Source organism: Equus quagga, chromosome 8 (assembly GCF_021613505.1).
Source record: "Equus quagga isolate Etosha38 chromosome 8, UCLA_HA_Equagga_1.0, whole genome shotgun sequence".
Lineage (NCBI taxonomy): Eukaryota > Metazoa > Chordata > Mammalia > Perissodactyla > Equidae > Equus > Equus quagga.
Genome location: NC_060274.1, coordinates 75,637,349 through 75,663,440, shown reverse-complemented (window position 1 = coordinate 75,663,440; position 26,092 = coordinate 75,637,349). Strand labels below are relative to the sequence as shown.

General features: G+C 35.2%; 1 protein-coding gene across 1 annotated transcript in view; it reads right to left on the bottom strand.

Annotated features, from left to right (window-relative positions):
* Positions 1-26,092, bottom strand: part of HDAC9 (histone deacetylase 9) — a 654,335-nt gene that overhangs the window by 356,322 nt on the left and 271,921 nt on the right. The window contains exons 3-6 of the mRNA XM_046668931.1: positions 16,536-16,777; positions 12,511-12,661; positions 11,388-11,514; positions 8,245-8,366 (exon numbers count right to left, since the gene is read on the bottom strand). Of these exons, the coding sequence (XP_046524887.1) occupies positions 8,245-8,366; positions 11,388-11,514; positions 12,511-12,661; positions 16,536-16,777 (642 nt within the window). The remainder of the gene's footprint in view (positions 1-8,244; positions 8,367-11,387; positions 11,515-12,510; positions 12,662-16,535; positions 16,778-26,092) is intronic.

Sequence of the window (26,092 nt, the reverse complement as noted above, 5' to 3'; positions counted from 1 at the left end):
GGAGAAGCAAAAATTTAAAAACATACCCAGAACATTCAACATTAAAAAACCTGCCCTCCAAGGAAAAATATTTTACCAGATCTTTATTTGACCTAGAGGGAAGGGCAATTAGCCAACCCCAGCTCCTTCTACCCTTTCTAGCTCACTTAAGGGGAGGATAAAAAGAAGCTAAGAACCAGTTGTGGAGGTCACAGACTGTAGACTCAGGCCCACTAAAAAAGTGAGATTTAATCACAAGATTACAGAACACGGCACCTCCCCAACATCTTACCACCCTATCAACTGGGTTCCAGTAATAATAACAGTAGATTACAACTGAGAGAGCTGCAAGACACAGGCTCTTTGTATGAAGGAGCTCGTAGGGAAACCCCAAGACAATAGAGGAAGAAAAACAAAACAACACAAAACAAATGAGGAATCTAAAGTCCATGGCAGCTTCATCCACAACATTAAAGGCAGCCTAGTACCAGCCAGATTAACATAAAATCTCACACCAAATCCTAACCACTCAATTTCTACTTTGTAATATATCATGTCCAGCTTTCAATAAAAAATTGCAAACCATGCTGAAAGGCAAGAGAAAACAGTCTGAAGAGACAAAGCAAGCATCAGACCAGACTCAGAGATGACAATGATTTTGGAATTATCAGATAGAGAACTACTAACTATCAGTAATATGTTAAGGGCTCTAATGGAAAAGGTTGACAACATGCAAGCACATATGGGTAAATGTAAGCAGAATGGAAACTCAAAGAAAGACTCAAAAGGAAATGCTTGAAATCAAAAACACAGAAATGAAGATTTCCTTCAATGAGCTCATCAGTAGACTAGACATGGCTGAGGAAACAATCAATGACCTTGAAACATGTCAACAGAAACTTCCTAAGTCGAAAAGCAAAGAAAAAAAAAAGAACGAAAAATGAACAAACTACTCCAGAACTCTGGGACAATTACAAAGGATGTAACATATGAATAATGGGAATCCCAGAATAACAAGAAAGAAAGCAAGGAGCAGAAGAATATTTGAATAATGACTGGAATCCACAGATACAGGAATCTCAGGGAACATGAAGTATACATACCCAAAACTAAACACCTCAGCATATCATATTCAAACTGCAGAAAACCAAAGACAAAGAGAAAATCTTCAAAGAAACCAGAGGATATTAGAAAACAGCTTGCCTATAGAGTAACAAGGATAAGAATTACATCACATTTCTTGTCAGAAACCGTGCAAGCACAAGAGAGTGTGGTGAAGTGTTTAAAGCGATGCAAGAAAAAACCCAGCAACCTAGAGGGCTGGCCCCATGGCTAACTGCTTAAGTTCCCATGCTCTACTTCGCAGCCCAGGGTTTCGAGGGTTTGGATGCTGGGCGTGGACATGGCACCACTCATCAAGCCATGCTGAGGCGGCATCCCACATACCACAACTAGAAGGACCCACAACTAAAAATATACAACTATGTACAGGGGGGCTTTGGGGAGAAAAAAGGAAAAATAAAATCTTTAAAAACAAAAACAAAACCAAAGAACCCCCCAGTAACCTAGATTTCTGTATTCAGTGAAATTATCCTTTAACATGAAAGAGAAATAAAAACTTCTCACACAAACAAAAACTAAGGAAATTTGTTGCCAGTAGACCTGCCTTGTAAGAAATATTAGTTCTTCAGCAAGAACTAATAAATAAAGTTCTTCAGCAAGAAAGAAAAAGACATAGGTCAGAAACTCAGATCTATATAAAAGAAAGAATAAATTAAGGTAAACTAAAATATTTTATTTTTCTTATTTTTAACTGGCTTAATAGATTATTCAAAATAATATCAACAATGTATTAAGTAATTTTAGCTTGTGGAAAAGTGAAATTAATATTATAAAAGATGGGAGGGAGGAATTGGGATACTCTGTTATAAAGAACCTATACCATAAAGCAGTATAGTGTTATTTGAAAGTGGATGTAGATTAGCTGTAAACGTGTAATTCAAACTCTAAGAAAACCACAAAAGAAATTTCTTTAGAGAAGTACAATTGATATGCTAAGACGGCAGAGAACATGGAATCATACAAAATGCTCAATTAAAATCAAAGAAGGAAGAAAAAGAAGGGAGATTAAAAAAGCAGGGTAAGTACAATGATTAGAAAACAGTTACAAACATGGTAGATATTAATATAACTACATCAATAACCTCTTTAAATGTGAATGGTCTGATACACTAATTAAAAGATACTGGCAGAGTGGATAAAAATAACAAAACAAAAACAAGACCCAACAATATGTTGCCTATGACAAAACCATTTTAAATATACTGCCACAGATAGATTAAAAGTAAAAGGATGGAGAAAGATACACCATGCTAATATCAGGAAATTACAAACTAAAACTACAATGAGAAAACACAATATGCCTATTAGAACGGGTAAAATCCAAAAAACTGAAACTGAAAATACCAATGCTGGTGAGTATGTGGAGCAACAGGAACTCTGATCCCCTGCAGGGGGGCATGCAAAATGGTATGACCACTTTGAAAGACAATTTGGCAGTTTCTTACAAAACTAAACATAGTCTTACTATAAGATCTAGCTACTGCACTCCTGGGTATTTACCTACTCAAGTTGAAAACTGTTATCCACACAAAACCTACACAGGAATGCTTACAGCAGCTTTATTCGTATTTGCTGAAACTTGGAAGGAACCAAGATGTCTTTCAATAGGTAAATGGATAAACTGTGGTTCATCCATGCAATGCAACCTTATTCAGCAGTAAAAAGACATGAGTTTTCAAGCCACAAAAAGACAGGGAGCAATCTTAAACGTATATTGCCAAGTGAAAGAAGCCAGTCTGAAAAGGCTCCATACTGTATGATTCCAACTATATGACATTCTGCAGAAGGCAAAACTACAGACAGGACAGATATCACTGGTTACCAGGGGCTGGTCAGGAGAAGGGATGAATAGATAGGACACAGAACATTTTTAGAGCAGTGAAACTATTCTGCATTATATTGTTAATGGTGGATACATGACATGACATTATGCATTTGTCAAAATCTACAGAACTTTACTACACAAAAAGTAAACCTTAACGTAAATTATGGACTATGTTAATAAGAGTGTATGGAGAGTGGTTTATTAATTGTATCAAAGGTACCACACTAATGCAAGATGTTAGTAAGAGTTGAGACTGTGGGAGAGAGGGGAGAATAATATGGGAACCCTCTGTACCAGCTGCTCAATTTTTCTGTAAACCTAAAACTGTTCTAAAAATTAAACTCTATTAATTTAAAAATGAAGTTAGTGGCAGAAATTAAAACTCAGTTTGGCTCTAGTGAGCACAGAGCATCAATTAGTGTTCCTCCCATGGTAAAAGGACAGAAACAAGTTTTTGCTACTTTTTGACACCATAATGGGCTCTGAAATGCCAAAGAGTGTGCAGAATTAACAAAGACCTTTATTCCTATCTTGACATTAGCATTGCAAGTTGCACATAGCTTAAAAAGAAAATATTTATCACTTTCTCCTCAGTTTACCGGTTTTATCAATAAAGGTGGCAGAATACAAGATATTAAAAAGACTTTCCACAATAAGAGGTTTAGTTTTAACCTGAGGAAAATAAATGAAACTCAATTCCTTATCAATTAGAAACATGTTAAGATTAACAAGCACTTCCTAAGTCATGAGTATGATCTTATGTGCATTACATGCATTACTTAACTGAATCCTCAAAATAGCTGTATGAACCAAGTGCAATCATTATTCCCATTTTACAGATGAGGGAATAATGGCTTAAAGAGTTAAGTAAATTTCCAAAGATTGAGGATCCAGATTTCCAACCAGTAGGTGGATTCAAAGCCTTTGTTACTGTGCCAGATTGCTTCTCAATTCTGGGAAAGCTGGTATAAAATTTATCACAGAGAGTATATTTCAATCATTTTAAGCAAGAATAGCCACAACAATGGAACTAAGATAGAGTACTAAGATATATAAAAATGCTCCAGTTTTTGTCAGTCTGGAATAAGATTCTGAGTGAAGATTTTTATAAGCCTAAATGCTATCTTAATGTTATCTGTGCAGAAATGTGTGTACATGTTCATGTGTGCTCATGTACATGTGTTTGTGTATTATGAGAAAGACAGAACTAGAGAGAGAGGGGAGAGCAAGGGAGATTTTAAAACTTTTTTTTAAAAAAACCTCCTTGTATTAATTCTGAGTTATAATAACTTGAACAGGTCACCAAGGTACCACAACATAACTTCTAACTGCTACACTGAGAGAGATTTATAAAGCTATATATCTCATTTCTGCCTTCTTTCCAATTTACTCAGTGTGGAAAATGACATTGGCCTTCCAAAACCCTAACTTATGTTTGGACCCTTTCCATCTTTGAGTCTTATTCTAGTGCTGCTGACCATTAAAATGAATATTTCAGTGGGGCTGGAACACTCCTATTAGCCCAAGCCAAGCTTTATATGGCTTGTGCACTTTAAGAGGTTAATCTAGCCAGCCAACTCACTTTGTTCAGAAGTATTAAATGGAAAGACTGTAAGATTCAAAGAGAGGCAAAGTTCATTGGGTAAGACCCCAGTAATATAATGGAGCATAAAACCTCTAGAATTTTTTACCATAATATTTTATGAAACATACGCACACACTCACTGCAACAGGATCCAATTCAAACGGATTTGAAGGTCAGTTCAAAGTCACCACATATGCAGTATCTTTGTGAGAAATATGTACTATTTCAAAGTTCCTGGACCCAGAAGCTTCCTTTCCCTATTTTATAGTTTATTATCAGCCCAGCAGTATACTATATTAGGGGAAAAAGTCACCCACTACAGCATGATATAATTTGCAGCCAAAACATGAAGTTTAGTAAAATATTCCAAATTTCAGTATCCACAAATCCTTGTGTTATGGGACAAAAGGAATCACAGAGGGTAATTCTAAAAGGAAGTGCTACTTTAAGGGGGGCAATAAATATAAAAATTAAAAACAATTATTTTATTTCCAGCTTCACAACCAATTATGAAAGCCTTTGATGTTCCTTGTTGTGCAAGGAGCAAAAGTCTCTCAACTCCTACATTTAAAAGAAAAGTGAACTAGGAATGGGCCTGATTAGAGCCAACTATTTCTATTCTGATGTTTTTTCCAAAATGCCCCAATTCTATGAGCAACTATCATTCTCCTAAGGGGAAGGAAGTAAAGGTCCACTTTGCATGACGAAGGTCAGATTTCTGCAGGCAAACGAGACTTCTATGGTTGACTGTTCCTAGACTGTCACTGTGCGGCTGGGTCCTAAGAGGTCAAGAGAGGTTCCAAATTGCGCTCACGGCTCAAGGGATACCCCTCGGGCCATTTTAACCATTTGAAGGTCATTAGGACTTTGCTTACTCTGGTTCCAGCTTTTCTCCCTTAAATCCTGCTAATACATATTGGCAATTCGGTACCACTGTTGTAGGTTAAAAAGAAATTCAAAGTATTTGATATTACATGCGGATCAAAAGATAGAATCCACTTTATTTAACAACTTCTTTTAAATCTAAGACTGAATCAGTGAAACAGAGGATGATAATCAGACCCAAATAGAAAAAGCTTGACTGTATTATGGCTGTCCTGGTATTTACACTATGTGATCAATGCCGCGTTCATTTAATACAATTTCATTTAATATGATGTAGCTTTATGCGAAAATTATCTTAAACCGTTTCCCCAATCATCACATATGTTTAATTATGGTAATAGTTTACTGTTCACTTTTTTTGTAATAACTATTGAGCCACTAAAATAGAGCAAATGCTGAAGTAAAAACTATTATTTGACTGTATTTCAATGCTCTTCTATTTAGTGCAAATATATGTCTAAACTTTCTCACAGTGGATTGGATTATATTTATAAAATTCGGAAGAGTTCCACCTATTTGTAATTAATTATCTCTAAGTATTTTAGATAATGTGTAGGGAACATCTGTATTTAATTATATCACAGTTTTCTTAGACAATAGAAATTGAATTAAGGAATATTTTGAAACCCCTGTAGAGATATAAAAGTATTAATGGCTGTTCACAAACTTTATTGCTGCAATGCTTGAAAATGTTTGGATTTACACATCAATAGCCTGACACTTCATAAATATCAGATTTTCAATATAAAGGGAAGAAACAAAATATCAGGCAAATACAGAAAACATACCACTAGAAAAGACAAGGGCTGTATCTTCTCATTATTATTATATATCACATAGACAGAAACAGAAAATATCTTTCATATTAATACAGATTTGAATAAAATTTTGTAACATATATCCTGAGCAGGACTTCTTTTTGAATTTTGTTGTGGATTGAGAATTTCTACAATAATAAACTAATGGCTTGCTATTCATTCTTCACAGAAGAAAAATCCTAAGCTGTTCTCATGGAAACAGTGAGACACAAGTATGGGTTTTCAGTACTTGTTCTTAAGTATTGAAAAAGATCAGGTTTTCTTTCTAGATGCTTGTTGGTTCCAAATGTCACTTCTTTTCAGAGTCGGTGTCAGTTCTGCAGTCAGTTTTCAATCTCCCAGTGGTAAGAATATATTCAAAGGCTGTGTGCACAGCAGGGTAGAAGTCTTTCTCTGTGAATGTAACTATATCACTCATCACTAACCTCCCGCCATGAGGGGACTTGTGTTTTCTTTCCTTTTAGTGACTCCTTGGGCTCTTGAATGCCAGTCACTGCCCTGAGACCTGGGGCAATAGTCATATAATCTCTGTCAATAGTTCCTGCACATGCCATTGGTGCAACTAAATGTCAAGGCTGCAGATCAAAGTCCCCACATTCTAAAACTCATGTCCTTTATGGATCAATTTTCTCAAACTATACTCTATGTTTTAGAAATACATGGAGACTCACTCTTTGCTTTCTTCCTTTCATTCCAGGGAAGTTTATTTACACAAAAGGCAATCTGATTTGTAAATAATAGTGTGAAATTTTGATGCAATACATAAAACTCATTCTTTCCTTTGCATAGCCTTCTACTGAAGTATTTTACTGTACCTATGGACTTATAGTAGAAATGCAAAAGTCTTTGGGTGATTAAAATAAAGACTCACAGATTGTTTTGCAATACTTGACCATCCTTTCCCGGTGCCTGGTACAATATGGGCTAGATGGTAGGTAAAAAACTCTTACTCAGGATTGATTTTATTTTTAAATCTTCATTATGCTATAGGCAAATTATATGACAGAAAATAGCTTCAGCATGTGTTTTTACAATCTATATCCATTTTAATTATTCAAAATAGCTTGGGAAAATGAATATAATTATTTGAAATCATTTACACAAATTACATAGATCTATACTTCTCCAAGTAGACCTGAGTAAAATACAATGGACCGAACTATCTTCCCTAAAGACCTTTTCAGATCAATTGTGGATATAAAAATTTTTAAATTTACAACTTTCTGTAAAGAACTATATTTGAAAAACATCGTAAGATTTAGTACACAAATGCTACTTATGCTGATATCTAGCCAAAGTTTAAATATATTTATTATAGAGGTAAGAGCATATAACAAATTAAATATGCACATATCAGAAGGCTAAAACAAAGAAGATGGGAAAATAAATACAGGCCTTACAGCCACAGAGCTGTTTACTAAATTCTAAATAGAAGCTTCATTGTCCTAGTTCCCCTAAGCAAATTTTAATATAATTACAGGAGATTATTAGCTACAAAGCTTTACCCTGAGATCTACTGTAATCTGTGAGACATTAGGCAAGTCACTTACTCAGATGCTAACTTTGGTCTTATGTGTTTTAATAAACAATTAAATTTAAGGTTTTTAAAAGTGTAAGGAAAAATAGTTTATGATGTCCATTTTTGTAGTAAATGGTTGAGGCTCAACAGAAATCAGATAAATGGAGGAAATTACAGAGTTCCTCATTAATGGAGAAGATTTAAATTTCCTGAGAAATAAAATTTCTGTTTCCCTTAATCTATTCTTTATTGCTAATAAGAAAATAATTTCTCTAAAATCCAAATGTGATAAACCTTTAAATTCAAAAAGCTTCTTTGGTTATATACTGAATCAATTGATGTAGAAATAGATGTGCACACACACATATATTTGTCTACATTGAGGGTGGATGTGAAGAGGCCATAATAGTTATGATTCAAATTCTGTGACTTTCCTCTAGAGGGATTGCAAAATGAAACTACAGGTATGTTATGGAAGAGCAAGTGGAGTCCTCTTGTTAAACCAACTTACCAGTTTTTCGAAGGGGGAAATCGTCCTTTGCATCTTGTGCTCCTGGTAATGTATATTTGTAGGATGGAGACGTTCCACTCAGGGGTGGAGAGCTTTGATCCAATGATGTGTGGTGGGCAGCCCTACACAAGAAAAAGAAGGTTCACCATTTGCACTGGAGTTTTTACTGCATGTTGGTCAGCAATAATCAGTTACACATGCTGTAACATGTGTCTCAGCTGTGTTTATGTTCTTTCTTTTTAGTGTGTACAAACCACAGCCTCATGTAACCAAGTTCACTGTTGAGCAGTATGTTATGGAATGATGCAGGATGCGTCAGAATGCCCGCTGTGTGTTTGGTCACACGATCACATAAAAAAGTTTGCTTCACTAACAGAGAATTTACCAAGAGTCTGAGTTTTGATATCTGAGATTATTGTGTATGTTTTTTTAAGAGTCATACTAGTGGAAAATTCATCATCCGAATCCTTTTTAGTCAACGATGTAGAACAACCAAGGTAAAAGTAAACATACAGAAGGACTTCATTTGTAAAAGTTGCTAGGTAGTACACAAAAGTACATGAGGGTAGCTTTTCTACTGAAGAGAGGGTACTGTGCCACCAGCCTCAGGTCTCCTAAGTCTATAGAGGTTCCAAGGTAGACTGGAGATCACATCCTTCTGCTGTATGAAACTGATTTTTAAAAATGTTTTGTCTTTCCTGCATTAACATAGTGAAAGAGATGCAATGTGTTACTGGAGAATAGTTTACAGAACTGAACGTAGACCACCCAGTGGATATAAATAACCATAATTATCATATACGAAGAAAACAATGGACAGGGCATAGTATCACCACCACAATGACTATTCTATCATTATTACTTATTTGAATTATACATTCTCAAGAATTAATTGGTTTAAAGATATTTCATCTAGCTATAACTTGAAAAAAAGTATTAAATTCAGATGCCATAAATTAATAATTTGTGGTTGTCTGGAGTTGGACTCTACTGAAGTTCAATTCAGTACAAAAAAAAGATTTCTAATAACATTGAGAGCCATGTTTAATATACCCAAGGGAACAGCTAAAGAATTTTCAGCTGACAAGTTGTTTGCATGTAGTTGTTTCCCACTAAAAAACAGGTACAGTAGTTCCTAATTATCCACAGGAGATACGTTCCAAGACTCCCAGTGGATGTGTGAAATCGCAGATAGAACCAAACCTTATGTTTTTTTCCTGTACATACATACCTATGATAAAGTATAATTTATAAACTAGGCATAGTAAGAGATTAACAACTTCTCTTTTGCATATCTGAATTGCCAGCATCACTACTCTTGCACTTTGGGGACATTATTAAGTAAAATAAGGGTTACTTGAACACAAGCAATGCGATACTGTGACAGTCAATTTGATAACCCAGATGGCTACTAAGTGACTAATGGATGGGTAGTACATATAGCAAGGATACACGGGAAAAAGGGATGATTCACATCGCAGACAGGACAGAGTTGGATGGTACAAGATTTCATCATGCTACTCAGAACAACATGCAATTTAAAATTTATGGATTATTTATTTCTGGAATTTTCCATTTAATATTTTTGGATTGAGGTTGACCACAGATAAGTGAAACCACGGAAGTGAAACTGTGGATAAGGAGGGACTACTGTATTATCTCTTCTTAAAACAGGATTTCACTTAGAAGAAATATGAATTAGTTATAAATTATGTATGTAATTTTAGGTAATAAAACAGTATTTCTTTTCAAATAGTGATGTTGATCGAACATTTGAAAATGTTCTTCAGGGATTGGCTTCTCAAGTCAACTGACATGCATGATAAAAATTACGTAAATAATAGAAAAGTATTTATAAAGCATTCTGGAATTTGCTTCAGTTACCTTTTTTTGGATGCAGAGAGGGGCAGATACTTATAAAATAGAATTACAAGAACAATAACTCTTTAAATAGAGCTCCTGGGATGCTTACAATTTCTGAGTAATCAAGTATGCACTCCCTTATCCTTATGATGTGAGAGATTAAAAAAATATGAAAGTGTGGAGCCAGCCCAGTGGCGTAATAGTTAGGTTCACATGCTCCGCTTCAGTGACCTGGGGTTTGCCAGTTTGGATCCCAGGTGCAGACCTACACATCTTCAAGCCATGCTATGGAGGCATCCCACATACAAAATAAAGGAAGACTGGCATGAATGTTAGCTTAGGGACAATCATCCTCACCAAAAATACATATATCTATATGAAAGTCTAAAATCTTGTGGTCATTCAGCAACCATATTTATAAAATGAGAGAAATAAAACTATTATCTGTTAGTCTACTATCCAAATATGCTTTGCCTACAGTTTTTGTCCTAATTTTTAAAAACACCATATCCTTCATATTTTATAGAAGAAGAATTGTGTATTGCACAGTATGTCTTCACTGGACTTGGGGAAACATGGTTCCATAAAAACTGTAATGCCACAGTGTATTATGTTGTCAGCTTGTGTGTCAGAAGCCAATCTACTCTCGTTTTACTGGGAGGGAACAAATGAGGTGAGGTGGGCAGGAATGAACTAGTCACTGAAGACTTAGATTGAGTCAGTTATTTACCTCCCTTCTCTTCCCTTCTTTTCCCTCCCTTGCTTCCTTCTTTTTTTTTTTTAAATTGCGTCAAAAATTTTCTGGACTTTTAAAAATAGCTCAGATCTCCATCTTATATTAAGCCAAGTAAAATAAAATCTCAACCTGCCAAGTCTTCAGAAATTATTGTAAAGATATCAGATGAACCATCTGAGAAGAGAAAAATGCAAAATATGAATTAATTTCTATGCCCCATCCCACATTTGTCAATTATTCATTCAGCATAGAACATATGTACTTCCTTGCCCTCGAGATGATGCTTGCTAACGTTTATTAACCTACCCTCTGTTACATAGTTGACCACATCACCTCGTAGGACCTTCCTAGCAATCCTAGAGGGCAGGTACAATTATTATCCTCTTTTGACAGAGAAGGAAACTGAGCCTTAGAGAATTCAAGGCACTTGCCCACAGCCACATAGCTCAGAACTGTCAGGCCCCGAATTTGTGCCCAAGCTGGCTTAATACAGAATGTGTGTTCTTAACCGTTGGGAATGAGAACAGCCAAACACTGAACATACGTGTACCAGAGCTTGGGATGGCGGCTCACGGAATGATTTTTTCCATTAGTTGGAGTGTCTTTTGTTGCTGATTTACTCAAAAGGAATTCTTGAAGCTTCTGCTTTACTTCTGTACTTGCCACTGCCCCTGAAACATACACACGAAGAAACAGATGTTGATTTGGGGTTTTTGTCCTTTCAAGCTTCTAGAATATTTACAAAAATTAAGAAGTAATACCGCTGGTCACAGTATATGAAGTTTTCCTATTAAAAGAAGAAATCAAGAGTCTAAACCGGATTTGGAAAATGGCATCATAATGTTTTGTAACCACTGCTTCAGCTGCCAATTTTCGAAAGACCTTCGATGATTTCTTTAATTGCTTTTGCAGAAAGGGGATTCCCAGAATTAATACCAATTTTTTTCTGAGCTTTAGAAAATATTGCTAAGGAACAAAACACTGCCTTTTAAAAATCAAAAATCTTGGGTGACCATATAAGCGACTGAACACATTAAAATTATCTTTTCTGAATTTCTAGTTTAAATAACTAACTTTAAAAAAAAGTTTTTTTGAGCATTAAACAAATAAATATTGCTGACAATTCCAGTTCAAGTCGTCTGACTTTAAACCTTGCTACGACCTGATTTTGAACTGACCTCATACAGGGGAATTATTTGGATCTGTCTCCCTCTTGTGGATAGTTTTTTTTACAAATGTTCAACCTTAAATCTTCCCAAAGTCTGGGTACTTGAAAAATAAATGGAGGCAAGACTTGACTTACAGAGAAATTATTACTTGAGAAGGAGAAAAATATAGTGGAGAAATGTGGAAGCAAGTTTATTATTAAATAGGATGGCATAGCTAGAGTGCCTTAGTATTTAACATTATTTTTAAGGTCCCAAACAACAGAAATTAGTTTCTTCACCAAACAATGCTATGTTTACTTGTTGAGATGCTCTGCAGACTGAATGCAGACAGCTGATATGTGAATGTCAAAGCTTTACATTTGGATCCTTAATTTATTCATTTAATTAAGCACAGACAGTTTTGACAAGTTTAATTGCACTCTTTATCAGGCTTCTTTCTGAGTGACGCTCAGCTACAGACGAGGGAAGAGATCCATCTTTTACCCTGGTGCCTCTTACTTTCTCGTCCTCTATCTTTGCCTCTGAGAGGAGGAAGCTGCTGTTCTCTGCGATGCCTCTCTACTTCCTGTTCTTGCCTCTGCTGCTCCAGTTTCTGCTCCTTTTCTAGAAGTTCTTGTTGCTGTTTTATGGCTAGAAGTTCCTGTTGCAACTTGCGAGAAGAGAAAGACATGAGAGTGTGCAATTTCTTTAGGCTTCATAGTCATCACTGACCAAAATCGAGATGTTAAGAGCTTCTGGAACTTATTTCTATTTATTTTACATTTTTACCCACTTTTTTGTAAATTGTTGAAATCTAAAGACAAGTAAGTAATGCCATAGATGGTCTTAATGTCATCAACAAGCAAATTTTTAGGCAGCTTCATTACCTTTGCTGTCTTATCAAAACATTACCAAATTCATTCAGATCTTCAGTTCCCTGAGTTACTTTTCTTTGTACATCTGAAATATACGACACAGGCAAAGGCAGGAACATCCCAGACGTGTATTTTACAAAGTCTCTCACATTACAAATGAACAACTGAAATGTTCATTTCTCATGCTGAGAAATGGTATGAGAATAATCCAACTGAATAGAATGGAGAGATATGAGTTAATTTGGGGGAAGTCTACCTGAAATAGAATGAGTGCTAAAAATTTCAAAACCTTACAGAGAAGGTTCTCAATAAACTAATGCAGTCTACTTATCCATAATTAGGTCTTCTCTCAAAACAGCAAAGTCTAGTTCATTCATCCATCACACAAAAACCTTCTGATTAGAGAGACTGGTAAAGAAGAAATCACCTCCATTAAACTACCCCTTGATGCACTATTGTTTGCTGTCTGATTCCTTTGAACTCACTTTCAAATAATGACTATCATGAATATGAAGTGCTCTTAATAACTATTTTGAGTTGTCAGTTTTTCATCAGATTGAGAAATAGACATCTATGAATAATAGTAAATGTACCCACTAAGAATAAGTAAAAACTGAGTCCTAGTAGACTCTGACATTATGAGATATGAGATCTGGATAACTTACTAAACTACTCACAACACTGCTTGCTCATATGTAAGATAAATCATCTCCCTCACACATCCAGTTCATTATGTATGTGAAATTTAGTTTGTAAGTTTGAATCATACTAATTTTACTTAATATTATGGTTTTTAACTCTCAATACTAATGAAAGTTGTGTAAATTGCTGTTTATATTAGATAGGTACCTAAAACTCTGAAATTTACACTGAAAAGTTAGTAGGACAAAAATAAAAAGCTATGTGGAATGGCATCAGAGTCACTCTGGAGGAACAGGAAGCCAACTCTGTATGTCAAGCATGATGGCCTCACTACTTCCAGAAGGATATAGTCAGAAGCATTCCCGGTTACTCTTCACATTAAGATCTTTGGCATTTTGGCTTTGATATACCAGTCTCTTAATGAATGTTTTTAGATGTTCCATTCTAACAGGAAAATTTGTAACTCTGCTTAAACTCTGCCTTAAATATTAATACTATACAGACATTGGGGTTGCTCAAATTGATTCAGTGCTTCACCCAAGGTCCCAATGGAATTGAACTTTAATCTCTCTTAGGAATCTAGTAAAGCACACAATTTAATTTCCATAGCTACTATTTATTATGGAAGATTACAGGAATGAAGTTGAAAAAAACCGAAAGAAACAAAACTTCACCCCTCCAGTTTGAGATGTTCCACTTCAGGAGAGGGGCAGGATGATGTGGTAGCTTTGGAGACAGACGAGGCAAGACTACAAATTCTGCAGCACCCACCTATTGGCTGTGTGGCCTTGGGCAAGTTACAGTATTGCTCTCTGCCTCAGATTACTAGGTGGAAAAATGGGATAATAGCATGGAACTCAACAGATGTTGATTACAGAAGCCAAAGAATCAAAACACTAACGTAAATAAAGCATCATGCACTGCTTTTCCTCATAAAAATAAAATCTAAATGAATATTTAAAGCATCAAATTTTAGCCGTAACCATAAAAAAGTAAAACAAAATAAAATAAAAATTTTAAAAAGCTAAAAACTTCCTAAACTTAAAAGAAATTTTTAAGTATGTCTTTAGTTTCTGAGAAAGCAATTTATTACTTTAGAGAATCATTTCAAAAGCTAAAATTCCCCTTTTAGCTATCTCAGAAACTTTGTTCTCTCAAGAGCCTCCTCTTTTTCCAATATTTTCCAGATGTCAGTAAACCTACTATATTACTTTGTTGGGGCCAAAGTAATAATTAATTACCTACTTGCTACTATTAACTTGTGAGTAAAACCAAACAATAAATCACTGAAGAAAAATTTTATATTGATCTTTACAACTACAAAAGGCATCCAACATAAATGAAGCAAGTATCTAAGGTAGTAACTTATCAGTATTGCCCAGTATTCAGGGCAATATGGTTCACGTACCACAGGAAAATGAACCATATAGTTACTTAAATCTTAAAGTACAAACAAAATCTTAAAGTATGAATCTTAAAGTTATGAATACAAATCTTACTCATCCATCATTTCCATCTTAACGTGCCTAGAATGAATGAAGGAGATCTAGACATCAATGTTCTTATTACTGTTTCAAAGGTCAAATTGAAATAATGCTTCAGAGTCATTAATAATTCTATAAACAACATAAAATAATTCTATAAACAAAATGAAGTTTTCCTATAAAGCAAAATATAACCATCATTCCATATGGGACCAAAAAAAATACTCTTATTTTTAAGGTTTCTTATAGGGTTCTTTTAGTAAAGTTCACTAGTAAAAGGAAAAAATTATTACATTTTATTTCAGGTATCAAAGAGCTTTTTTTTTGAAAATAAGATAAAATAGGTCTTCTAGGCTAAGGAAATATAAAACAAGGAACATAGAGAAAAAGATAGCATTTTTACCTTCTCAGACACTGTAATATTAATGTGGTAAATTTATATAATATTAACATAGATTAGTTATCTATATTAACCCCACATAAACGTTCTTCTACTTGATATGCAAGTAAGTAATAGATCGTGTCTATAATACAATATAATACAATATACAATATAATAAAATATAACAGATAATTTATTGTATTAATAGATTATCATATACTTAAGTCATTTTTGAAGGAGTTGGACATAAAAATAGAATTTTTCATTACAAATATTTGCTGCCTTATATTACTATCACAATAAATTCAAATTAAACATCTACTTAATCAGACCAAAATAGCTTTGTTTTAGATGTCTTTGTCAAGAAGTTGAAAGACATTTTACAAATAAAGCTAAAGTAATATTTATCTCTGAAGATACAAGAGAAGAAATAGATACACAGACCCATCTAAAATGATCTGATAATAAAATAGTTCCTCATAAAAAATTCTGGGACATGGACATACTTCTCCTAGAATAATTTAACGACTTGGGTCTCAAATTGTCAACTATTCTTATCTATAGTCTATTAGACTCATATAAAAACATCAAAAATGTCTGCATCAGTTTCTTCATATGTAATTTTCTCGAGCTTTTTACTGTGTTATTGCTCTGAATGTATACATTATGAGGTCCTTTCCATAGGACGACTAGGAAATACTCAGGACATCTACTTAGTGACCAAAGACAAAAAAAAAAAGAGGCTCTCTTAACATGAAGTGACTAATATATCCTTTCTAGTAAATAGTATTTGCAGATTCTTTAGAAACATAAAATGGGTCTTCCCAGGCTCGTGGTTCTTCTTGGTACAGAGGAGATGGGGCAAATGAACAAAATCATGTAGAAGAGAATCTAAAGAGAGGGTGGGAAGTTACTATTCCCTACTATTGATGCTGTAAACTAAAGGCTGAAAGAGTGGTCAGGCCCCTCTCCAAGAAGCAAAGCAGATTTGTTGCCAGCACTTTTACTACTTACCCAAGGTTTTCACTAGTACAACCACAATTTCCTTCAGGCCATACATCCACGACTTATCACAGTGAAACTTCCCTCCAGTGCTCCCTCTTATGTCCAGGTCTTGGCTCACGCTCCCTAAGAGGTCACAGACAAAGAAACATTTGCTACCTTGATGTGCTCCTGAAGTTGAGCCTGGTGCTGCCGTGTCAAGTTCTCATGCTGTTTCTGAAACTCTGCAATCAGGAGCTGCTTCTGGATTTGCTGCTGTTGCTGGATGAGGAGTAACTCCTGCTGTAGTTGCTTCTCACGGACAACAGGGTCCACCACGGGCATCATCATCCTGAGGTCTGTCCTTAGGTCTAAAGGTGAGATGGGTTCCAGGCCCACAGGAACCTCTGATTTCACATCCACTGGAGAAACAGGGAAAATAAAAAGGGGAGGGATGACAGAGGATAGAAAATTAGCATATTGATTTGGAAACAAACAAACAAAAAAGGCACTATAGCACGTACAACAAATTTTATGTTAACAAACCTAGTCATTTTTTTACAATGATTATAAAAGGTCTTTTGTACATCGGTTTTGATAAAATGGACCATATGCTAATTTTCACCCAGTAATTTGTACTCTGCCATGAATCTTCCCCATTTCCCTTTTTCAAAGAGGTAACTCCAATTATTAACTGGAATCAAAGTAATTTATCAAACTTATCCTACTGGACCTTACAAAAGTCAAGACAACTTAGGACAAAAAAATGCAATTCTATTGAGCAAAGATGTCATGTTATAATACAGAACTTCTAACAACCAAATTTGCACACATGTGAACATTTTTATTGGTAATCAGTCAGAAGATACATTCTAAGCTGTACTCCTTAAGAAGTAAAGCTTTTAACATAATGCATTTGCAGGGGTGTTGGACCTGGCAAAGAAACAACACAAATCTGCATGCTAAAATGATGGCAATGGTGAGTAAATTAGGTAATCAACCACAGCAATGGCGCCAGGTCAAAACATCAAGGAGTAAAAATAGCTAAGTTTCCAGGTGCTGGTTATTTTTATTTTTATTTTTTTATTATTCTTATGTAATTTATTGCAAAGCCCCAATTAAACAAAACCTCAGGTGACTGGAATTTTCTCCTCACCATTCCTTTTTTTTTTTATTGAGTGATTGATAGGTTACAATCTTGTGAAATTTCAGTTGTACGTTAGTTTGTCAGTCATGTTGTAGGTGCACCACTTCACCCTTTGTGCCCACCCCACACCCCACCTTTCCCCTGCTATCCACTAAACTGTTCTTAGTCCATAATTTTAAATTCCTCATATGAGTGGAGTCATACACAGATTATCCTTCTCTCACTGGCTTATTTCACTTAACATAATTCTCTCAAGGTCCATTCTAGGTGCTGGTTTTTAAATGGTAATAATCTGTAGATCTGTTGCCTTATTCCTCAATAGGCAGAAAAACTGTGAGGAAGCTTAAAACAAGTCTTCAATCAAAACACTGGAGGAAGAAAGATTTGATGATGAAAATGATTATAGGATATTTAAATTTATAAAAATTAAGTTAGATAACATATAAAATTCTTAGCATAATTTCTATTAGATAACTTCTTGGAGTGGTAAAAGCACAAAAGCTCACACACAGGGTACATCACAGAAATACCCATTATTTATGGCTGGGTCCACTCTGATTAGTCAGTGCTTACACCAAACTGTTTGTTAGATATTTTGAACATGACCCTTGCCCACAGGCATCATGAAAGTTCTGTAGTTGAATGAAACATGTTTAGTGAAAGACAATAGGGATTTTGGAAAGAAAACTATGGTGAACTGGACTGCATGGCTCTTCAAAGTGGTCAGCCATTACTGAGATCCAACCAATTATTGGTGGGGGGAAAAAAAAGAAGAAAGAAAAGAAAGAAAATACAGACCCACTGTAGAAAGAAGTCACCTAATTAAATTTAAAAATAATTTAAAATATTTAAACACTATAGGAACCAAAAAAAAAATAAATGCTTCAATAAGTCTACTTTGACATGCAGGCTGCTGATTTTCAACCTCTGTTCTAAAATCTAAATGTCTGTTCCCACTCTTCTAATTGTGTTAACCTGAATGTGTTATTCAAGTTCTGTAGGCCTCAGTTCCCTTAGATGTAAAATGGAGATAATTACAGTTTAACAGAAACAAGAGAGAGTTGTTAAAAGGACAAATGGGGTGATCCACTCAAAGACTTACAGCATACAGCACATCCCTCAATAAATGCTTTGGGTTTTTTCTATTATATAAAAATGGATACTTCCTGTATATTAAAATAAATCATCAACACTATGTATCTAACAAAACAAAAATATTAGGAGCAAGTATGAAAATAAAATTATATATGATTTCTATTAAATATTAGAAAATACAAACACTAAAACTTCTAGAAAAATGGGAAAAGAAAATAAGAGAATATAGTTAAACAATGCAAAAATATTCACCTTACTAATAAAGAAATGCAAATTTTAAATCAAAATAAGGCATCATTTTCTAATTATTAAATATTGTATGATTCATGTGTATGCATATGTGTATGTACAATGTTCCATTGTGCAGGGTAAGCATATGACCAAGCAGACAATTATATATTTTAAGTGGCAGGGCCAGTTGTTTAAAACTTCGGAAAAACAATTTGGTGATATGTATCAAGAGGCATTAAATATTTGATTTTAGTTTTCCAACTTTAGGAATATATCTTAAGGAGATAAAACCAACAGAGGAAGAAAGATTTCAATGTCACATTGTTTACTGAAGTAGTATTATTTAATTAAAATCATCAACAAGAAAATGTCTAAGTAAAATATGTCACTCCATTTGGTAGAGAAATAGGCAATCACTAAAAATGTTTATGGGAGGGGCCTGCCTGGTGGTGCAGCGGTTAAGTTCGCATGTTCTGCTTCGGCGGCCCAGGATTCCCTGGTTTGGATCCCGGGTGTGGACATGGCACCGCTTGTCAAGCCATGCTGTGGCAGGCATCCCACATATAAAGTAGAGGAAGATGGGCACGGATGTTAGCTCAGGGCCAATCTTCCTCAGCAAAAAGAGGAGGATTGGCAGCAGATGTTAGCTCAGGGCTAATCTTCCTCAAAAAAAGAAAAGAAAAGAAAAGAAAAAATGTTTATGAGAATATGAAAAACAGTGTTACAATATTAAATGAAAAAACTGTTAATAAAAGTGACATATACCCTATGATAACTCTTTAAACTAAATAAATATACTTAACTTAGTTGATATACACTTAATGAGAACCTTAAATTCTCAGGCTTGATTCTAGATGTTGGGGTTCAGTAGTAAAACAAAAAAGACAAAAATTCCAGCCTTCACAGAGCATATATTCTACTGGGGTTTTAATTATATTAGTTTCTGAATTCTAATAGCAAAGAGTGGTAAGATACAAAACAGAAGGTGGTTGTATTTTGGGTGAAAATATGAATAATTTTCCCTCTTCTAATTTTCTATATTTTTCCAAATGGTATCTAATGCTCTGACTACTACTACAAGTAACTTGGATCTGCAGATTCCAGGTTGGGAACTACAGTTAATATTCCATGTGGAGTTAAGAACTATTTTCAGCAAGTCAAGAAAGCCTGAGAGAAATCCTGTCTATAGAAGTTAAGCCTGCAAACACTAAATGAAACATTAATGTCTTTGCTTATCATTTGAATTGTGTGTGTGAGCAGGCACGTGTGCGTGCGCCTGTGTGTAGGGGATGGGGGGATACTGGTATCAATCTTGGATTGCTAACACTGGTTATCTTTCAATGCATTGATCAGAAGCTTGCATTGATGTTACTACATGTGTCACTTTAACGAAAATGGTAAAACAATTTGTTAATAAACCATGGTTTGGAGGACAATGTCTTCTAAAACATGATTATTTGTGAAAGGAAAGATATTAATTGTGACGCGTTTCAAACTAGATGAGGATGACAGTGTGTAAGATCTCTTAGTTGCAGTGTCCAATGTAGAACTTTCAATCAAGGCTCTGGAGTAACATGAGATTTTGAGCATTAATTTATAGAGTTGGCATAATTCCAGCCAAAAGCAATGGCTGTTAATGATATATTTCATTTTTACATTAAAAAGGCCAAACTACAGCCTCCAATTTTTACATGGAAATCCCAATAAACAAAGGTCAGAATTTAACCCTATAACGACCAAATGTAAAATTTCAAGAGACTCTGGGGTCTCTTCTTGCTGGCTTTCTTATGATCCATAAACTGTAAACATCACATCCCTAAAAAACATCCCCTCTTCCAAAAAAAAAAAAAAAGATAAGGAAAAAAAAGTCCCAGAACTCTCCAAAACAGCTATTGTAAACCTCAAAGGGTAATTTGACTTCTTAACCTGCTATCCCAACAGAAATGATTGTGTCTAACTGCTTGCCTTTGTTCAGAGACTAATCACTAAATTGTGAAAAATCACCCTCAACTTACAAAAACTGCTCTTGATTATAAATAATTGCCCAAGACTGAGAGAAAGCGGCAGGCAAGATCCCAGTCTTTCATCCAATTTATTCAGCAGCAATCCACATTCCATTTGTCTAGACTAAATATAGCAGCGTTTATACAAGAAATCAATAGTGCTCACAGAGAGGAGAGCAAAGGCATGAATATTTCATCAAACTCAGAGAGAAATGGCAATCAGCAAACTGATGGTTCTGTGTAGGTCATCTTTGGACTGCTGGATTAGTTCCTGTTACTCGGACAATAGCTCATCTCTGGCTAATCATAATCATATCATTGCCATTCTTTCTATTTTTAACATTAATTGTATTGTGGGTGACAAAAGCTCGTCGCATTCCAAAAGGAATAATGGATTTTTCTTACATCTTCTGTGACAGGCTAATAAGCCTCCCCAGGAGCAATAACAGTAACACAATACCAGGGCTGAATTTCAACAAGTTACAGTCACTTTCATATCACCGAACGTGAAAGAAAGAGCATTGTCCACAGCTGCTGTATTATCACAATTAGAAATAATCAACTTACAAGGAAAAGTTAACAGCCTCTTTTAACAGTGGGGAAATGAATCATCCCTGTTCACAACATTTCTTGTCTACGAACATGCAAATTCCTTACAAATTCCTTAGAACAGGTGGCCAGTGATACATAAGTTAGAAGGAAGCTGATGACAACAAATATTAGTGCTAGCTTAGTTATGAACAAATCATGCTTTCTTAACAGACCTCAAGACCTCATCACTTTATTTGGACTCACCCTGTTTATCTGAGATTTCAAATACATGCCAACATATTTAAGTTATATTTATATTATGTGTTATTCTAATACCACATGCCCCGTCACAACATTTCTGCATATATATTAACTAGTCTTAATTATCACTTTACAAAGTCCTGTTCATCTTCTTCAGTGTCTTTCTTAAATGCTCTTTGATAGTTATTCCTTCTTCTGTTTAGCATTTATGAACTCACACAATATTTTCTAGAAACAGTTTTTAATGAACATGGAAACAAAAACCTTTCATTTCAAAATAAAAATCTCAGATCAAATAGATGCTTATGATAATTATATTTATTTGAACAAGATATATACCTGTTCGTTGTAAATTTCTGTGACAAATATGTTTTTTTAAATACTAAGACCACCAAAGAGTTAATTCAGAGTCCTAAGAATAATCCAGTAGCCATTCTAATTCTTCACTTCAGATGCTGTTATTTATAGCACAAGTAAGTGGGAGAATTTTCATATGCTCAAAAATAGGAATCTGGAGCCAGCCCCGTGGCCGAGTGGTTGAGTTTGTGTGCTCCACTTCAGCGGCCCAGGGTTTCATTGGTTCAGATCCCAGGTGCGGACATGGCACCGCTCATCAGGCCACACTGAGACAGCATCCCACACGCCACAACTAGAAGGATCCACAACTAAAATATACAACTACGTACTGGGGGGGTTTGGGAAGAAAAAGCAGAAAAAAAAAAAGAAGATTGGCAACAGTTGTTAGCTCAGGTACCAATCTTTAAGAAAAAAATAGGAATCTTTGGTTGCTACTTTATCAGCTGACTTACAAACAAGAAGCCACCCATTTTAAGAATGTTTTAAGTGAACAACTTGCAAATCTCGTGAATGGAAAAATTCTAAGAATGCACAGTTTTGACCATTTACAACTATCACAACTATGGCTGAAGACTGCCCATGCTGTTGCTCTGAAATGAAATTTAAAAGCAGTATACTGCAAAACACAGGTTTTCACGAAAAATTGGCACAAGCACAATCTCACCACCAATGTGTATGTGCCAATTTAGTTAAAAATTGAAACTTGAAAAAAGGAAATAAAAACTGAAGCCATATTTACTATCTCAGTTAATATTCATAGTTACAGCAGCTATAACTCAGGATACAGCATCACCGGTGTTACCAGGAGCCAGTTCACACAGAAATTAAGTTCTTTATACCAAAGAAACAGTTGTCCATAACCACACTGGCAAGTGGACATGGAACTACAATTTCTACATCTGGGGAGAAACAAATGTTGCTCTGATCGTCTGTTCAGCTTCTTCTGTTTCTCTTTTCACGCACAGAAATTTGTGAGAGTTTGGGCCTGCTGAGTCTGCCCACTGGAAAGGCTGCCTGCTGTGCTGTTTTCTGCCTCAACATTGTCCAATCAAATATGTAGTCATATAGGTAGTCTAGGGTTCAGAAAAGAATGTGGAATAGCTGCCTCAGACACATGCCATGAGTGCTTCCTCAAAGTGTAGCCTATAATAATAGTTTCAGTACATGGCAAATTCTGCAGGAATTTATATAAAACTTCAACAGGAATAGATATCTTCTTTTACTAATCATTTCATATTTGTTTCTTTCTTGCAGCCTTTTTTGCCAGGGCGGGCTGGTTCTATTAAAATACATCAACATGTTCCTAATGATACCATGTCATCTCTGAAACTCTGCTCAATACCAAGATGAGTACCGATGCTAGATTGTTAGGTAATGCCAGGGAGATTATCATCTTCTCTGTATCATATGTGCTGCCTTGTCCTATCATTTCTGTACTTTCTGGCCAAACCAAAATCAGTAAGGATTAAGTTACATCTACTACCTATTACTATATATATATATGTATCTATCTATATATATATATAGATATATTAAATATATACCTATTACTATAGAAAGTTATCTGGTTTACTGTCTCTGTGTATTAAACTCTTGGTATGCACATATGCAATTCTACTGATCATCTCGTCACCTAACATAAGTACAGTTTTCCTTGTGAGCCTTCTTGAACAGAAACTGAAGCGGTCTTAGAGGATGAGTGGAAGAAGATCCGTAAGCAGTACACTACAGTCTTTGTCCTAACCACACCACTTTATTCGTGGGATGTCAATCCCATCTTGGATCTCACTTTACTCCAGCAACGGGGATACCTAGCTTTTGTGATTCTAGCTTCACAGCCACTTCCCTCGTCATTATGTTGATTGCTGGAGAGAGTTTTTCAGGTAGAATCCATGAGCTTTTGGAAATAAATAGAACTTAAGTCTTTTTCTTCCTTCAACTCCATGAAGTGGATTTAAATTCATTTAAACCACCCTGATATTTCCTTCTCTGAAATCCTGCTACCACTTCCCACTCCCTTCTTTTAACAATGATTTGGAACCAAACAAATACAACTTTATAATTTTATTTACATTTTTATTCTTTATATCCTGTTGGTTACATCATAGCATGAAGCTAACTTGAGGACAGGTCCATGCCTGATGCCTGTATGTATCTTGTTCCTCTCGTTCTTTGCCTCAATAACTATGATGTGGCATAAATTCTTAAGTATTATACTGTCTAAAGAAAGTATCAGAGATTGTTTAGGGCTGTATGTATCTAAATAACATTGAAGTCATTGTTTTTATAGTATTATCAGGATGACATACCATTTTTCATTCACTCCTTTATTCAGCAAATATTTGTAAAGCCCTATTAAATGCCAAAACAGTTTTTAGTCAACAAGAGAAGTAAAGAACTGCCTTCAAGGAACCCATCTGCTGATGCAGAAGATCAATGCATAAACCTATGCAGAAAACGTGATGCATTAAGGGAATGATGTTGGTGCTCCAGAATCCCACCTGAGCCCTCTTCTATTTTCTCTCCAGGACTCTCCGTGGTGATCTCTTCCATCCCCAGAACTTTATTTGCTTCTCATGTGGTGACAATTCTATCTCTAGCCTAAACATCTATTCCAAACTTGCGATCCATAAGTATAACTATTACTGGCACTCTTCATTTAGCTGTCATACTGCTCTTTCTCCAAGACCTCTGGTCTCAAGTATTGCAGCCAGAGGAGAACATGGGGGTGATATTTGACTCCTCTCTCTCTTTTATTATCCATATCTAATTGACAGAAAAGATCTTTTCTCCTCTTAAATATTTTTTTAATTCATAAAGATCTCTCCACTGCCACTGACTGTTTTATTAAAGCTGTCTTCTGTCACTCTCCTGGCTAAAACCCAATCTTTTACATGGCTGTCCTGTCCCTCCATGGTGTGCTTTCTGCCTGTGTTTCCAGCCTTAACACCATCTACTCTGCTTCACTTGAGTCATACTGATCTTCTGTCAGTTCCTTAAACACCATGCTCTCCTAAGTCTCAGAGACTCTGCCTACATGTTATCTCTTCCTAAAATCCAATCCCATTCCACTTTTCTAGACTGATTCTTATTTATCCTTCATATGTTAGCTAAAAATGACTTCATACAGAGTATCTTTCTGAGTCTTATTGCATTTTCCCATTAAATTTTGCAGTTCTTTTCATAACATTTGTTTAATTGTCTCCCTTCACCATTATTCCAAGTTCCATGAGAGGAGAGACTATAATTTCAGTGCCTAATACTGCACAAAAACATAGCAATGTCTCAATGCATACCTGGAATGAATGAAGGAATAAATGAATGAATGACAGTCACAAGAATCATATGGGAATAAAATTAGAGACACAGGTGCACACATGCATATACACATACCAAATTAAAATCCTAAAGCAATTACTTATTAGGGCTTTTTGTCTGTCTGAATTCCAGATAAATATTACTTGACTGCTTAAATTATTGACAGTGAATAAGCTTCTAGCAATAGTGATTAAGTATTTGAAAAAAAAAGATCTAAAAAAATTTTCCACCTAAGATATCATTTCACAGACCCCAGTGTACCTCTTAGAACTTGGTGTGCTGACAGACGACAACCACCAAAGTGGGGTAGGAAGCACTGAGGAAAATAAAACTGACCCACCCATGCTGTTTGCCTCAGTAGGGATGACCAAGAATGACCACACTCCTGAGTTATCTAAACAATAAGGCCTAATTCATGAATGATTACCCCATGTTATATTACTAGAAAATTAGACCAGAACTGATAAACTGTAAGCTAAGAAGCTTTTAAATCTCCAATTTGAAAAATGAAGAATTAAATTACTAAATGTAAATCAAAAAGAATAAATCCTCTCGAAGCTGTTTAATCAAAATTCTTTAACATTTTATCTGAAATAACCAATAATTGATTTTTCTAAAAGAATGCTGAAGTGCTTTTTAGTGAAGGCTCTTCAGTGAAATGTCTAGTATTATTTCAGTCTTGGAAGGCACATTTTTTCTGAAAAAGAAAATTAATGAATTTGAATGTGCCTAACATCAAAAATTGAAAATGGGAAAACAAGTAATACAACCTCAGTTTGCTGCCCAAATTTCAC